General features: G+C 46.6%; 1 protein-coding gene across 1 annotated transcript in view; it reads right to left on the reverse strand.

Annotated features, from left to right (window-relative positions):
* The window catches only part of dip2ca (disco-interacting protein 2 homolog Ca), an 837,941-nt gene that overhangs the window by 36,248 nt on the left and 785,896 nt on the right, over positions 1 to 15,797 (reverse strand). Inside the window, exon 26 of the mRNA XM_084312140.1 lies at positions 6,052 to 6,222. Coding sequence (XP_084168266.1) covers positions 6,052 to 6,222 — 171 coding nt within the window. The remainder of the gene's footprint in view (positions 1 to 6,051; positions 6,223 to 15,797) is intronic.

Raw genomic sequence — 15,797 nt, forward strand, 5'->3', positions numbered from 1 at the left:
CTAAAAATGAAAAAGAAAAAAACCAGAGCCTCGCCCTGGCTGAACTATAATGCTGTCAACAAAGAAAATGGGAAATGTCGTGCAGCAGAGCGAAAATTGAGAAAAACAAAAACCACCATATGCTGTGATATATACAAAGATGCTTTAACTGCTTATAATAAAACCATCCGCTTAGCAAGGAAAGACTACTTTTCTAAAATCATTACAGAAAATGCTGGAAACTACAGAATCCTTTTTTCCACTATTAATCTACTACTCAACACTGCCCCTACACCGCCTCAGTCATCAACGGTTAAGTGTGAAGAACTTGCACTATTCTTTAACAACAAAATAACCTTGATCAGGGCCAGCATTACTCATGATGGAAATAAAGCTGATTGCAGCAAACCGTGCAATGTAACCATGAGAAGTTTCACATGCATCACATTAGATGTACTCTGCAAAACTGTCTCAGAATGTAACTCATCCACCTCAGACATTGACCCTATACCTACAGCTTTCTTCAAACGGGTGTTTAATAGTGTTTCAAGCCCTGTGCTAGATATCATAAACACTTCCCTTAGAACTGGTATTTTCCCAGATGCCTTTAAAACAGCAGTTGTAAAGCCATTACTAAAAAAACCTAACTTGGATAGTAATGAAATGGCTAATTATCATCCAATATCCAACCTACCATTCATTAGCAAAGTACTTGAAAAGATAGTTTCAGTTCAAATAAATTCATTTCTTGAAGAAAACAACATCTTAGAAGAATTTCAGTCGGGATTCAGAAAATATCATAGCACTGAAACTGCCCTCACCAAAATAATCAGTGACCTCAGGCTAAACTCTGACGAGAATAAGATCTCCATCCTTAACCTGCTAGATCTCAGTGCAGCATTTGATACAATCGATCACGATATTCTAATCGATCGTCTTGAAAACCATGTCGGTTTCTCAGAACATGTGCTAAGCTGGTTCAAAACATACATCAGAGGGAGGAAATTCTATGTTAGACTAGGAGAGCACATGTCTGATATATACGACAACAACTATGGAGTTGCACAAGGGAGTTGCTTAGGTCCTTTACATGTTACCGCTGGGTGATATCATCAGAGAACATAATGTAGATTTCCATAGCTATGCGGATGATACACAACTGTACATATCTGCTGAACCAAATGATACAGCGATTAGCTCCATTACAGACTGCTTACTGGCAATAAATAAATGGATGAGTAAGAACTTCCTGAAACTAAATGAGAACAAAACTGAAATTCTAATTATCGGCCCCAAAACTAAAAAAGAAACGTTAATAAAGAACCTAGGAGGACTAACCCCTTGGATCAAATCTGAGGTCACTAGTCTCGGGGTTATCATAGATTCAGAACTGAACTTCAATTCTCATATTAGCAAAGTAACGAAAACATCGTTCTTCCATCTCAGAAATATAGCAAAAGTACGACCATTTATTAATCAGAACGATGCTGAGAAGCTAATTCATGCATTCATATCTAGCCGGTTAGACTACTGTAATGCACTTTTCACAGGTCTCCCTAAGAAAACCACAGAGAGGCTTCAGCTAATCCAAAACTCTGCAGCCCGACTGCTAACTAGAACCAAAAGGAGAGAGCACATTAGTCCAGTCTTAGCTGCTTTACACTGGCTTCCTGTAACATTTAGAATTGACTTTAAAGCTCTAAATCATAGGTGTCAAACTCACGGCCCGCGGGCCAAATCCGGCCCGCCACGTCATTTGATGTGGCCCCCCAAGAGCTCAGGTAAAAAAAAAAAAAAAAAAAAACGTTTTTTTTTCTTTTTTTTTTTTTACATTAATATTGGGTTAAAAAATACCAGTGTTAAAATAATTGTGGGTTAATGCGTTAATAAAGCTTTAACTTTGACAGCCTTAGTTATTACACATTCTTACACATACATGTATGTTGAACATCTGAGGTAACAAAGGAAAAAAGCCAAAAGCACTTACTCCTCAGACATTCTTTGACAATTTTACAGCCCAAAATACAAAAACGATCCAGGCGGAATAGGTAACAAAGGGTTGAAGAAATATTGTCTGAACTGTCAGATGCAAACTGGCTGTGTGACATAACCGAGCATCTCGCTCAATTGAATAAGAAGCTGTAGGGACGCAAACAAGTCCCACCCAAAACTTGACCAATATAGTTGTGAACTGAGACAACCCTTATTTTGTTATTTTTGAGTACAGTTACAGTTGTGTGTTCATGCAGACACATAATAGCAATTTCATTACGAATTGAAAATGGGGGACCCTGATGTAAACAAGTCGAAAGTCTTTCTCTGGTCTGCATCCCCTTAACAATTGTGTGTATTGAGCTGTACTGTACTGTACCCATTCTGCAATCTGTTAATTAAAGTTAATTAAACTATCTTCCATTAGTTGGATGTATGGCCTCTGCAAGGTTGTGTGCAGCCATTTGTTTTTGTAACATCTGCTACATCTGTCCCACGTGTTCTTTGCAGCTCACAGTTGTTAGTTTTGCCCCTCTTGACTGTGACAAAAAGGTTTTGAACAAACTTAATGTCATAGCTTGTATTTGATGATATTCTTCTTTGTTATTTACTTGAATGGTTTGATCATTGATTGGTGGAGTAATATGGGGTTCTGATAAACTAAAATTATTTGTTAAAATAACATAAGCTAACATATATTTTTACATTTATGCAAATGAATATGCAATATGTATAACTTGAATAAGTAATAAATACAGAAACACCATGTTTAACAATATGTAAATGTGTAGCTACATTTATTTTACATTACATTAACATTTATACGGTCTTTGGCCCTTTGAGGGCAACCATAATGCTGATGTGGCCCTCTGTGAAAATGAGTTTGACACCCCTGCTCTAAATGGACAGGGACCTAGCTACATCACCAACACTCTAATAAATTACACGCCAGCAAGAACACTGCGATCATCAGCTGCTGGACTACTAGAGGCTCCCAGAAACAGTCAAAAGAGGATCGGTAATGCAGCCTTTATCAACTATGCCCCAAAACTGTGGAACAAACTACCCCAAAACATCAGGGAAGCCAACTCGCTAGACATCTTCAAAAGACAGCTTAAAACCTCTTTGCTCAGGCATTTCAATGACTTACCTGCACTATTCTTACCCTGCCTACTTTTCTATGCAAATTTTTTCTTATTTTGTTGGTTATATGACTATTTTTAAACTGAATCATTTTAAACTATTTTTCACACTTTTTACTGTAACCTTGCTATTTACATTTTTTACTGTTGTTGTATGTCCGTTCTATTTTATAATTTTTTGACTATTTTTAAACTTAATCATTTTAAACTACTTTATTATTTGTATTACTGAATAGAGAGCCTATTAGGATGCTAGATCCTAATGTGAAACACTGTGATTTACCATACCCTGCTATGCTCACCCATGCCTGTATTTTTACTGTTGTGAAGCACTTTGAACTGCAACCTCTGTATGAAAAGTGCTATAAAAAATAAAGTTATTATTATTAAAGTTATTATTATTACTGCTGCTGCTACTACTATTACTGCTGCTGCTATTAATGCTGATACTACTATTACTGCTACTATTACTGCTGCTACTACTACTATTACTGCTGCTGCTACTACTACTGCTACTACTGCTATTACTGCTGCTATTACTACTACTGCTACTACTACTACTACTACTGCTATTACTGCTGCTACTACTACTACTACTGCTACTACTGCTATTACTATTACTACTGCTACTACTACTACTACTACTACTACTACTGCTGCTGCTACTACTACTGCTGCTATTACTGCTACTACTACTACTACTGCTATTACTGCTGCTGCTACTACTGATATTACTGCTGCTACTACTACTACTACTGATAGTACTGCTGCTGCTACTACTACTGCTATTACTGCTGCTACTACTGATATTACTGCTGCTACTACTACTAATACTACTACTACTACTACTACTGCTACTACTACTGCTATTACTACTGCTACTGCTACTACTGCTATTACTGCTGCTACTACTACTACTACTACTACTACTGATATTGATTGATTGAAAAGTTTATTAACAGATTGCAGAATGGGTACAGTACAGTACAGCTCAATACATACAATTGTTAAGGGGATGCAGACCAGAGAAAGACTTTTGACTTACTACTGCTGCTACTACTACTACTACTGCTGCTGCTACTACTACTGCTACTACTATTACTACTGCTGCTGCTGCTACTACTACTGCTGCTATTACTACTACTGCTATTACTGCTACTACTACTGCTGCTGCTACTACTACTGCTACTACTACTACTACTACTGCTATTACTGCTGCTACTACTACTACTGCTGCTGCTACTACTACTGCTATTACTGCTGCTACTACTATTACTACTGCTGCTGCTGCTACTACTACTGCTGCTATTACTACTACTGCTATTACTGCTACTACTACTGCTGCTGCTACTACTACTGCTACTACTACTACTACTACTGCTATTACTGCTGCTACTACTACTACTGCTGCTGCTACTACTACTGCTATTACTGCTGCTACTACTACTACTACTGATATTACTGCTGCTACTACTACTGCTATTACTGCTGCTACTACTACTACTGCTGCTACTACTACTACTACTACTGCTATTACTGCTGCTACTACTGATATTACTGCTGCTACTACTACTACTACTATTACTGCTGCTGCTACTACTACTATTACTGCTGCTGCTACTACTACTACTACTGCTATTACTGCTGCTACTACTGATATTACTGCTGCTACTACTACTACTACTACTATTACTGCTGCTGCTACTACTGATATTACTGCTGCTACTACTACTGCTATTACTGCTGCTACTACTACTACTGATATTACTGCTGCTACTACTGCTATTACTGCTGTTACTACTACTGCTATTACTATTACTGCTGCTACTACTACTATTATTGCTGCTGCTACTGCTACTACTGCTATGACTACTATTACTGCTACTACTGCAGCAATAAGATTATTAGAGAGGAGGAGAAAGAGTGGAGGGGAAAGGGGGAGGAGAAAGAGAGGATGGGAAAGGGGGAGGAGAAAGAGAGGAGGGAAAAAGGGGGGGAGAAAGAGAGGAGGGGAAAAGGGGAGGAGGGGAAAGAGTGGAGGGGAAAGAGGGGAAAGGGGGAGGAGAAAGAGAGGAGGGAAAAGGGGGAGGAGAAAGAGAGGAGGGGAAAGAGAGGAGAAAGAGGAGAAAGAGAGGAGGAGAAAGAGAGGAGGAGAAAGAGAGGAGGGGAAAGAGAGGAGGAGAAAGAGAGGATGAGAAAGAGAGGAGGGGAAAGAGAGGAGGAGAAAGAGAGGATGGGAAAGAGAGGAGGGGAAAGAGAGGAGGGGAAAGAGAGGAAGAGAAAGAGAGGAGAAAGAGAGGAGGGAGAAAGAGGAGGAGAAAGAGAGGAGGGGAAAGAGGGGAGGAGAAAGAGAGGAGGGGAAATAGAGGAGAAAGAGGAGGGGAAAGAGGAGGAGAAAGAGAGGAGGGAGAAAGAGAGGAGGGGAAATAGGGGAGGGGAAATAGGAGAAAAAGAGGAGGGAGAAAGAGGATAAAGAAAGAGGAGGGGAAAGAGAGGAGGAAAAAGAGAGGAGGGGAAAGAGAGGAGGGGAAAGGGGGAGGGGAAAGAGAGGAGGGGAAAAGGGGAGGAGAAAGAGAGGAGGGGAAAGAGAGGAGGGGAAAGGGGGGAGGAGAAAGAGATGAGGATAAAGAGAGGAGGGGAAAAGGGGAGGATAAAGAGAGGAGGGAGAAAGAGAGGAGGGGAAAGAGAGGAGGGGAAAAGGGGAGGAGAAAGAGAGGAGGGGAAAGAGAGGAGGGGAAAGAGGTGAAAGAGAGGAGGAGAAAGAGAGGAGGGAGAAAGAGAGGAGGGGAAAGAGAGGAGGGGAAAGAGAGGAGAAAGAGGATGAGAAATAGAGGAGGAGAAAGAGAGGAGGAAGAAAGAGAGGAGAAAGAGAGGAGGAGAAAGAGAGGAGGGGAAAAGGGAGGAGGAGAAAGAGAGGAGGGGAAAAGGGGAGACTGACCTGCAGACAGATGGCCAGGTTGACCCGGCAGCCGAAGGAGGTGCTGACGGCCCGGGTGTGGAGGCCCAGGTCCTTGAAGAGCTTGGAGAAGGACTGGGTCAGCGCTATCCTTGGACGCTCCTCGGCCACAACCACACACGTCCTCACCCGAGACAGGTCCAGCCCTCTGGACTGGAGAGAGAGGTTCACCTATTCAATATTTCATCACCAAACCTTTATTTAACCGGAAATAAAAACCCATTGAGACAGAGGTCTTATGAAGGAGGTCTATGTCTTATGAAACATGCCTTTTGGAGCTGGTCTAAATGTATTTTTATTAGAAGAAATAAACATATATATATATTTATCTACTACTGTTTGGATATACTGTATCTGCATATATCCCTGTTCACATACCTGTATATATTGTATTTATATCTGTATATATCACATACCTACTCCTACTAGTTATACCACTGGCCAGTATGGCTTACTACCATAGTATAGCATTTGTCCTTTTTTGTCTTGTTGTCCTGTTTATATATATAGTGTCTTATTTATATATATATATATATCAGAATAAGAAAGGTCTTTATTGCCAAGTAGTTTTCACATACAAGGAATTTGATTTGGTAAAATTCAAATAGATAATAAAATAAAAAGCTGGAATAAAATTAAATGAAATATGAACTAAATTAAGATAGAAGCACAATAGAATGGAATAGAATTATGAAATAAAGAAAATAGGCCAGGGCTGTACAACTGTCAAATAAATAGGTGGAATAAAAAAAAAAAAAAGGGGGGATATAAACTAAATTAAATATAAGCACAATAGAATATAGTATAATTATAAGTAAAAATAGGGGGACCGCTCCCGGACTAACAACTAACACATTCGTTAACCCACTAGCCTTTTATTTTACTTAGAATTTTTATTGGAAAACAACAACTTAACAACTTTATCACAATAATGACGAGCAAACGGGCAAATGTACGATGCGGGGCGACGTCGTCGGCCGACAAAGCGCAGATCGCCATGTGAGGACACAGCTGAGTGTAGCTAGCTTGTCGGCTATCAGACGACTAATTGAAGTAATACTGGAGGAGCAATTCACCAGATACTTTGAGAAGTACAGACAGTCGATAACAGCTGAGATAGAGGCAGCGGTTGGACCAGTGAGGAAGAAGATGGAAATAATTCATGCAGAAACATCCAGCAATGCTAAAGAGATTAGCTTGCTAACGGAGGAGGCTACCCGACAGACCAAGCGTTTGCAGAGCATAGAGCACCACAATTACAACTTCTTGTTCAACCAAGCCCTTTCACCGGGAAGGCTCTGAAGGTGTTTAACCCTTTGGGTCTATGGGACTCGTTTTCAATGTTTACTAAACAATACATGACACAATTCATATTTTTTTTACCTGAGACTCATTGGACTAATTTTCTGTGAAGAGCATATAGAAGAACACATTTTCACTGAGTGCACAGTTTATTTACAGTTGTACAGCCCTGCCCTATATTTGATTTCATAATTATATTATATTGTGCTTAACTTAGTCATATTTCATTTTATCTTACTCCACCTCCTTATTGTATTATCTGTCTGTTAACACATTGAGTGCCACGCCCCTTCCGGGAAGTGACCCCTTCCTTGCCGTCCATTAAACCCATGTAAACGTAGTTGTAGTTTGTAGAGCTAAACCTATATTTTATAGTATAGCTATGGGTCTAATAACGCCCTCGAGTCTCAGTGACTAGATTCTGGTCAACGTGCAAAAAACTGATTCTTTTTTCATCCGTAGATTTCCGTTTTATACCGTTTGAATATGAATATAGTTTGGGTGTTTCTGAGTAGACGCGAAAACTGCGTTTTTGTGTAATTCAATAAACACGTTGCCATTTTTCGCCCGATTATCGGATCTTCCTGAAATCAACGCTATATAATAATTATTATCCTTCCTCATGCAAGCATGCAATGTGGTTTAGACCGGCGCGCCCCTCCCCCCCCCCCCCCCCCCCCCAACCTCCTGCACCCAACGGCAAACAGCCATACACATAAAACACAGATAGCTTCAATCGCCATAGAAATAAATATCAGATCAACGCAAGCTTTCATATATAATGTCCTTACCTGGTATCTGATGTAATGCAAAAAAAATAATCCAAATATCTGATCGCCATTCCAGTTATCGACAGCGATCCTGTCTCCAACGTTGTTGGGCATTGCACTTCAACGGGCGGGCGGGGTCAGTAGTCAAAACCATCCCTACAAGCGTGTGTTTTTCTGGAGTGTTTAGGACCCGCCCCCATGCCGCAGAAAATTCTAACGGGGTGCGATAATGGCCAAAGGCGTTAGAGGGCGGTATAAGACCGTCTGCCAGCTCAGACACATTCAGTACAGTATGCACAAGGTGCCCCGCTGAATTATGAATGGCAATAGCGAATAAAAGAAACACTGAGAAAAACATAGATCTACGTTTCCGGCACTCAACGATCGGGCGACAGAAACGTAGTTCTAAGTTAACGGCACCGGATGTGTTAATGTCTGTCCGCTAATGTCACACCGAAAACAACCAAAGCAAATTCCTTGTATGTGAAAACTACTTGGCAATAAAGACCTTTCTGATTCTGATTCTGATTATATACATGGGCTTTTTGTAAAGTCTGGAAATTGTAGTTGAAAGCATGGAAAATAAACATGGTCAAAATAAAACAGAAAGGGCCACTGTGTACCTTCACTGTCTGCCTCCACCTTGTTTAATTTATATTTGTCAAGATAAACTAAGAGCAATTCATTGATGAATGTGATCTAGCAGAGGTAAATGGCAAATATGAACCATACAAAATGAGAGTTTACCCAAATCAAAAACCCTGGGTAGACAAATCCGTCCGTGAAGCTCTGAGAGAGCGCACCAAAGCATACAACGACGGCCTAGTGGCAGGCAACATGAATGACCACAAGGTGGCGCGATACAACGTAAGGAGGACAGTGTCAGAGGCCAAACGGCGCTACAGCGATAAAATTGAACTCCAGTTTGAACAAGCTGACTCTAGAGCTATGTGGCAGGGGCTCAAAACGATGACAGACTACAAAGGCGCCTCCCTCAAACTGAACAGTGACATCTCCTTAGCAAATGACCTCAATACCTTCTATGCGAGGTTTGATGCTGGTAATAACAACACCAGCTCACAAGCCACGGCAATGGGGGGGGGGGGGGGGTCGGCTGCTGATGGAGGCGCAGTGTTCAGGGTAACAGAGCATGAGGTGAGGCGGACCTTTAAAAAAGTGAATATCAGGAAGGCAGCAGGTCCGGACGGCATCCCCGGCCGCGTCCTAAAAGTCTGTGCCGACCAACTGGCCCCAGTATTCACTGACATATTTAACCTGTCCTTAGAACAGGCTGTCATCCCCACCTGCCTGAAGAAGTCCACTATTATCCCTGTACCCAAAAAATCTAAGCCTGCTTGCCTCAACGACTACCGCCCTGTAGCTCTCACCTCCATAGCCATGAAGTGCTTTGAGAAGCTAGTAAAGGGCTACATCTGCTCCTCCCTCCCCATCAACATGGACCCCCTGCAATTTGCATACCGCCCCAACAGGTCCACGGAGGACGCCATAGCCCATGTGCTGCACACAGCAGCATCACACCTGGACAAGAGGCAGGGGAACTATGTGAGAATGCTATTCATCGACTACAGCTCGGCATTCAATACCATAGTCCCCTCCATACTCATAGCCAAGCTCAGGGACCTGGGCTTGAACTATGACCTCTGCCAGTGGGTCTTGGACTTCCTGACTGGCAGACCCCAGGTGGTGAGAGCAGGCAACTGCACCTCCTCATCCATCACCCTCAACATAGGGGCCCCCCAGGGCTGTGTTCTGAGTCCCCTCCTCTACTCCCTGTACACACACGACTGTGTGGCTCAGCGGAGTAGCAATACAATCATCAAATTTGCTGACGACACAGTGGTGGTGGGCCTGATCTCTGCCAACGACGAGAGGGCCTACCTGGAAGAGGTCAAGGTCCTGGCGGGATGGTGCCAGGAAAACAGCCTCTCCCTGAACGTCAGCAAAACAAAGGAGATGATTGTGGACTTCAGGAGGTCGGGGGTCAAGGACTACAGCCCCCTCAGCATCGACGGGGCACCGGTTGAGAGAGTCAACAGCTTTAAGTACCTCGGAGCCTACATATCCGAGGACTTGACATGGACCACACACATTGACAGTGTTGTGAAGAAGGCACGACAACGCCTCTACTTCCTCAGGCGCCTAAGGAAGTTCCAAGTCAGTCAGAAGATCCTTAAGAACTTCTACTCATGTACAATAGAGAGCATCTTGACCGGCAACATCACCTCCTGGTTTGGGAATAGCACTGCACAAGACCGAAGCAGACTACAAAGAGTGACACGTTCAGCCGAACGCACAATTGGAGGGGGGCTCCCCACCCTCCAGAACATTTACAACAAGCGTTGCAAGTCGGGGAGCCCTGTCACCCCATCCTTCCTAATGAAGGGGGGGCGCAGTCAACTCCACCTGAGTGCGAGCAAGAGGGAACTAGAACCCCTTGAACACACAGCACAGGCGGAACCAAGTGTGACCTAACACACTGTGGCCCATACCCACACACTCCTGCTACCCTACCAAAGGACGGGAAGCAGGAAAGGCCACAGACCCCAGAACCGCCTGGGAGACAGAACCCCCGGTCATGTCCATGAGGTAAAACCTTACAAAGGGGCCCGGGGAGGACCATGAAGCTGCAGCACAGATGTCCTCCACCGAGGCCGCACCCAGGAGAGCGGCAGAGGCAGCCACCCCACGAGTGGAGTGCGCCCTGATGCCCCCAGGGGGATCCTGCCCAGCCAATGTGTAGCAGAGGGCAATGCCCTCGCACAACCAATGGGACAGGCGCTGTTTCGACAGTGCCTTACCGGCACGAGAACCACCGTAACAGACAAAAAGTTGATCGGTAACCCTGAGGTCCTGAGTACGGCTGAGGTAAATTCCCAAAGCACGGACCGGACATGACAGGTGAAGGCCTGCATCTAACTCACTAGCGTGAGGAGGAGGACGAAACGCCTGAACCACAATATCCCGGGAGAGGAAGGAACTCCGGATATTCTTAGGCATGAAAGCAGGATTAGGTCGCAGAGTGGCACCGCAATCGGCCCGAAAAGACAGGCACTCTGGACGTACCGAGAGAGCACAGAGCTCACTCACGTGTTTAGCGGAAGTGACAGCCAGCAGGAACGCGGTCTTGAAAGACAGCTGTTCCAACGGCGCCTGCTCGAGCGGCTCAAACGGGGCCAAGGACAACCGACCGAGGACCAATTGAAGATCCCAAGTCGGAGCCAAGGAGCGTTGCACCGGCTTAACGCGTCGAGCGCCAAGCAGGAAACGCTTCACAAGAGGGTGGCTGAACAAGACATCCCCTCAAATCCCTCATGATAGGAGGATATAGCTGCTGCATATACCCTCACCGTCGAAGTCTATAAAGGAGAGACTGGAGGTAACTAAGGACAGCATCCAGGGGGCAGGAGACTGGGTTCCGGCCCCCCGCCTTACACCACACTTGGAACATACGTCATCTGCCCACATAAAGCGTAAAGTGGAGGGAGCATGCGCATTCCGGATGGTATCACCATCAGGATCAAGAACCTGCGCCCCTCAACGTACCCGTCCCAACAACTGACCTAACAGATGTATGGGGAAGAATCCCAGGCGGCACGGCATTGGTCCCAGACCTGCCTGGCTATGTCTGGACGTAATCCCCACCCGTCAGGATGAGGACCGCCCTGCGACAGTACACCTGTACCCACAGTCACCCTGCCGGGGATGTGGGGAGCCCTCAGGCCGCGCAGATGGAGGACGCCCATAGCCAGCCGCCCGCCGCCTGGTGCAGACAGGGGAGCGTACTCCTCCCTGTCTGTCGATATACGACACTGACGTCGCATTGTCCGTCCTGATCAACACCGTGTGAGGACCAGAAGGACCGCTTTCAATACCAACACATTGAACGTAGCGCAGACCGGGCAGCATGGTTTGCCAGCTGCCCCCTACTGCGTTGGCCCGACGCGTCACCAGCGAGGGAGGCGTCGGTGAAAAACGTGACGTGAGACAGTCGTAACCGTCCTAGGACGGAACCTCCCGAGCGTGTTGACAACACGCTCTGAGAGGGATGCCCATAGCCCTCCAACCGTTGACTGGGAAGAGGAGTACTCTACTTCCAGTCTACAGCAAACCTGTAGCCTGGTACGAGACCTGACGATCCACCTTGACCGCGAAGGACCAGAACGTCGTCAGGGCAGAATACACTCCGTAACCCCTGACGACGCAGAGGCCCCAGTGCGGCCTCCACGCACTTGGTGAAGATGCGGGGAGCCAGAGAACGGCCTCTGGTACCCATACGCTAACCCCGCTAAAGGAAGCGTAGGTAAGCCCTAGGATGGAAGATCGGAGATGCGCATACGCATCCTACAGGTCTATGGAGGAGAACCAGACCCCCACCTGACAGTGTTCAACAGGTAGGAGACGATCCAAAAAATGCTGAACCTTCCCATGGGACAGGTCCAGCCTGGGTCTGACACCCCCCCCCTCCTGATTTCTCAGGCACCAGAGAACACCGGGAGGAGAACGCCACGACGATGGCTTGCTTCGTCCACAGAGATTGGATCTCGTTGACCAGAGCTGTCACTGCTGGAGACCCTGACAATAGGGTCTGTACCAAACTCGAAAACGGGTGGGGTTGTGTAAACACAAGTCCCTGCCTCAGCGTTCTCTCCATCCACCTCGACATATGGTACTGCCGTAGTCATATGTGATGACACTCCCAACGCACCCGCCGCCATGTGGCGCAGGTCCACCAGGAACTGTAGATAGTTGGCCCGGTCCCACCCGCTGTGCGTAGCCAACCCTGGAACCGTGCGAGCAGAGCGTTCCGTGTCAGGACATCTGACCCTGACACTACCCACGAGGCAATCGCACCCAAGGGGGGACCCCGACAGAAAGGGCCGGTTTGATACGGGGGGCTTTCTAGGTGAAAAAAGCCCCCCCACTGAACACCCCTCCAGAACATGCTGAGGAGTTGTTCTGCAGCCGGACATGCAAGGTGTGAGGACCCCATGGGTTCCTACACACCGTAGCCCTGCAGTGATATTACTACCACCCAAATCACGCGTGCCTGCGAGACCACTGCCAATCTTTCAGGAGTGGGAGGCGCCAACATGATACCTGGCCTGGCGAAGGCGAGGCCGGGGAAGCCCGCACTGTGTGCCTCAAAAGGTTTCGAGCCCCCCTGCTGACAACACTTAGTTGACAGACGTAACACCAGGCTCAACCAACACAGCTTATGGTGTGGGAGCCGCTTGACAGCACAACATTCTCACGGACAGACCCAGGCTCAGCCATCAACTGGGTGTCAGCCCCTGTCCCCATGAGAAGCGAAAAGTGGGGCCGCCCGCGCTTCAACGAAGGCACGCGGCCCGCAGACAAAGGAAACAATCAGAGCCCACTTTTTCCGCTGGTGTTGGGGGAGGGAGTGATCGGAGAGCGGGCTGCTCGCGGCAGGACGGTGACGGCTTGCTGTTCAAGCCGAACCCATCCAACATGGCCGACCCCTCGGCCGCCAAGGCTGTCGGCCTTGTGGACACCTGTCGATTCAACGCCCAGGATACCTCTGTCGAGGGCCTCGTCATCGCCGCTGACAAGGCCGTGCTCTCTCTTCTTCTGGCTGCGCGGTGTGAGGCGGTGTGGGGCCTAGGACAATACCGCCCGCGCTCCAGCAGAAGACCAAAATCCCCTGCGGAGAGGGGAACCCTGAGCGGTTATAGCTTGCGGCTAGGTCAAAGCTAATAACGTCAACAACCTCGCGCGATGTGTCGACGTCAGCTGGCCCTCAAGGCCCCGCCACCAGACACAATTTTTTTGATAGAAAAAACAGCAATTCGAACACAGTTCTAATCGCTGCCAATTCCATACCGTGGCGGTACAGGCTTTAGCAGCCCACCAGCCACTCGCCAGGCCGACCCACCCATGGCGTCGGCCGGGCGGGGCACTGTTTCAACATGTCAAAAGCAAAGGACTGATGTTAACACGGAGCACCATTGGTGGTTGCAAACAGCAACCTCCACTGTGGTGTGCACCATGAAGGGGTTAAATGAATAAAATAACTAAACCACAAAATACTGTAGAATGAGCAAGCCCATATACACAACGTTAAGGGGAGGCGGACCAGAGCGAACTAGTCCCGCATTCATTCAAAATATTCACCAGCCCTAGCTTAGCCCATTTACCAAAAAAGGTAAACAAAGCCCCCCCCGCATACTCCCCCAATAGACACCGATTGACCATCAGCATGAAATGGTTGAGAGGAGAGAAAGCTGTAGCATAGACAGACCTTCTCATAGCAGAGTGACAGAACAAAACAGTCGCCCACTACACTACTATAGCCTAGCGTGAGGCGATGTGGAACCCAGATCAACAACCGCCTGCGCACAAACACGCAACATTTACAATGTCGGCTGGACCCATAGCCCCACTACCCGACGCCAATGTGGATAGGAACTAGCCAGCTGAGCCATAACACTGGCCGCCGTTAAGTCCCATCCTGCAGTAGTATAGCTCTACTGCTACACCGCCGAGCTCAAGCATCGGCTCCCAGATGGGGACACCGTTCAACAGACCCCGCCGGAACACAGAGGTAACGTACCTGGCTAGGCTACCTAGCCACGGGCCTACCCTGTTGTCAACCCATTTTACCCGTAAAAAGGTAAATAGGACTCAGCAAAACCCCCACAACAGCTACCGACTGACCTTCATTGATGAACCGGGCAAGAGGAGGGAGAAGTGACAACATCTCACGGCGGAGACATTAGAACAGCGTAGCAGTAGTGTTAGCATGTAGCATTAGTATTAGCATGTAGCATTAGCATTAGTTGTTTAACAGCACGCTTTCAGGACCGTTTGGAACCCGTTCACTGCAGTGAACGTTCACCAAACCATCCCGCCCCTGGCGCGACACACAACACAGTTGTGTAACAAAACAACCCAGCATTACTAATACTAACCCCCGTGCCTGATGACACAGGGCCTACCTTTGTACAACCCGGCTCGATAGCCAACCTTGTACGCTGCCCCTTGATCTGGCTGCCGACAGATGAGGAACATCAACATAGGCCCGTCGTGTCGCTGAAACATGCCTCGAAGATGCCAGGGGCAAGCAAACCTCCGGTAAGCTTTCAACATTACGCAATTCCTCCAATCTTTTCATACTACTAGTTACATAAGGTGCACTGCATCCAATATGATGGAACGAAAATAGAGGAAGGGTGTGTTGGTGACCATGGTTACGGTCTTATAGGCTGCGCCTCCATAGAGGCGGACCCGGTCAGGTGTGGGTGTACAAGTTTTTTCCGTGTTGGAGTACAATAGGTACAGGAGATAAGGGATATCTCGATAGGCTTTAAGAGCGGACGCGATAAGCCAAGTACGAATATATAACCTTCTGTAGTGTGGTTGTGAACAAAACAGAAGAAACTAAACAGAAGAAGAAATTTAAACATGGACAAAACAGAAGAAACTAAATCATGGACAAAACAGAAGAAACTAAATCATGTATGTACGTGGCCAAACACCAACCTGAACAGGTGTTGTTTTTTTAGCTGCCCTTGAATGAGTCCACAGAGGGGGAGGCTCTCAAGACTGGGGGAGCTCATTCCAGAGCCTAAGGGGTCACAGCTTCAAAACGCTCAGGTCCCTACCTTGAGAGAG

Source organism: Notolepis coatsorum (genome assembly GCF_963971535.1).
Source record: "Notolepis coatsorum genome assembly, chromosome: 4".
Classification (NCBI taxonomy): Eukaryota; Metazoa; Chordata; class Actinopteri; order Aulopiformes; family Paralepididae; genus Notolepis; species Notolepis coatsorum.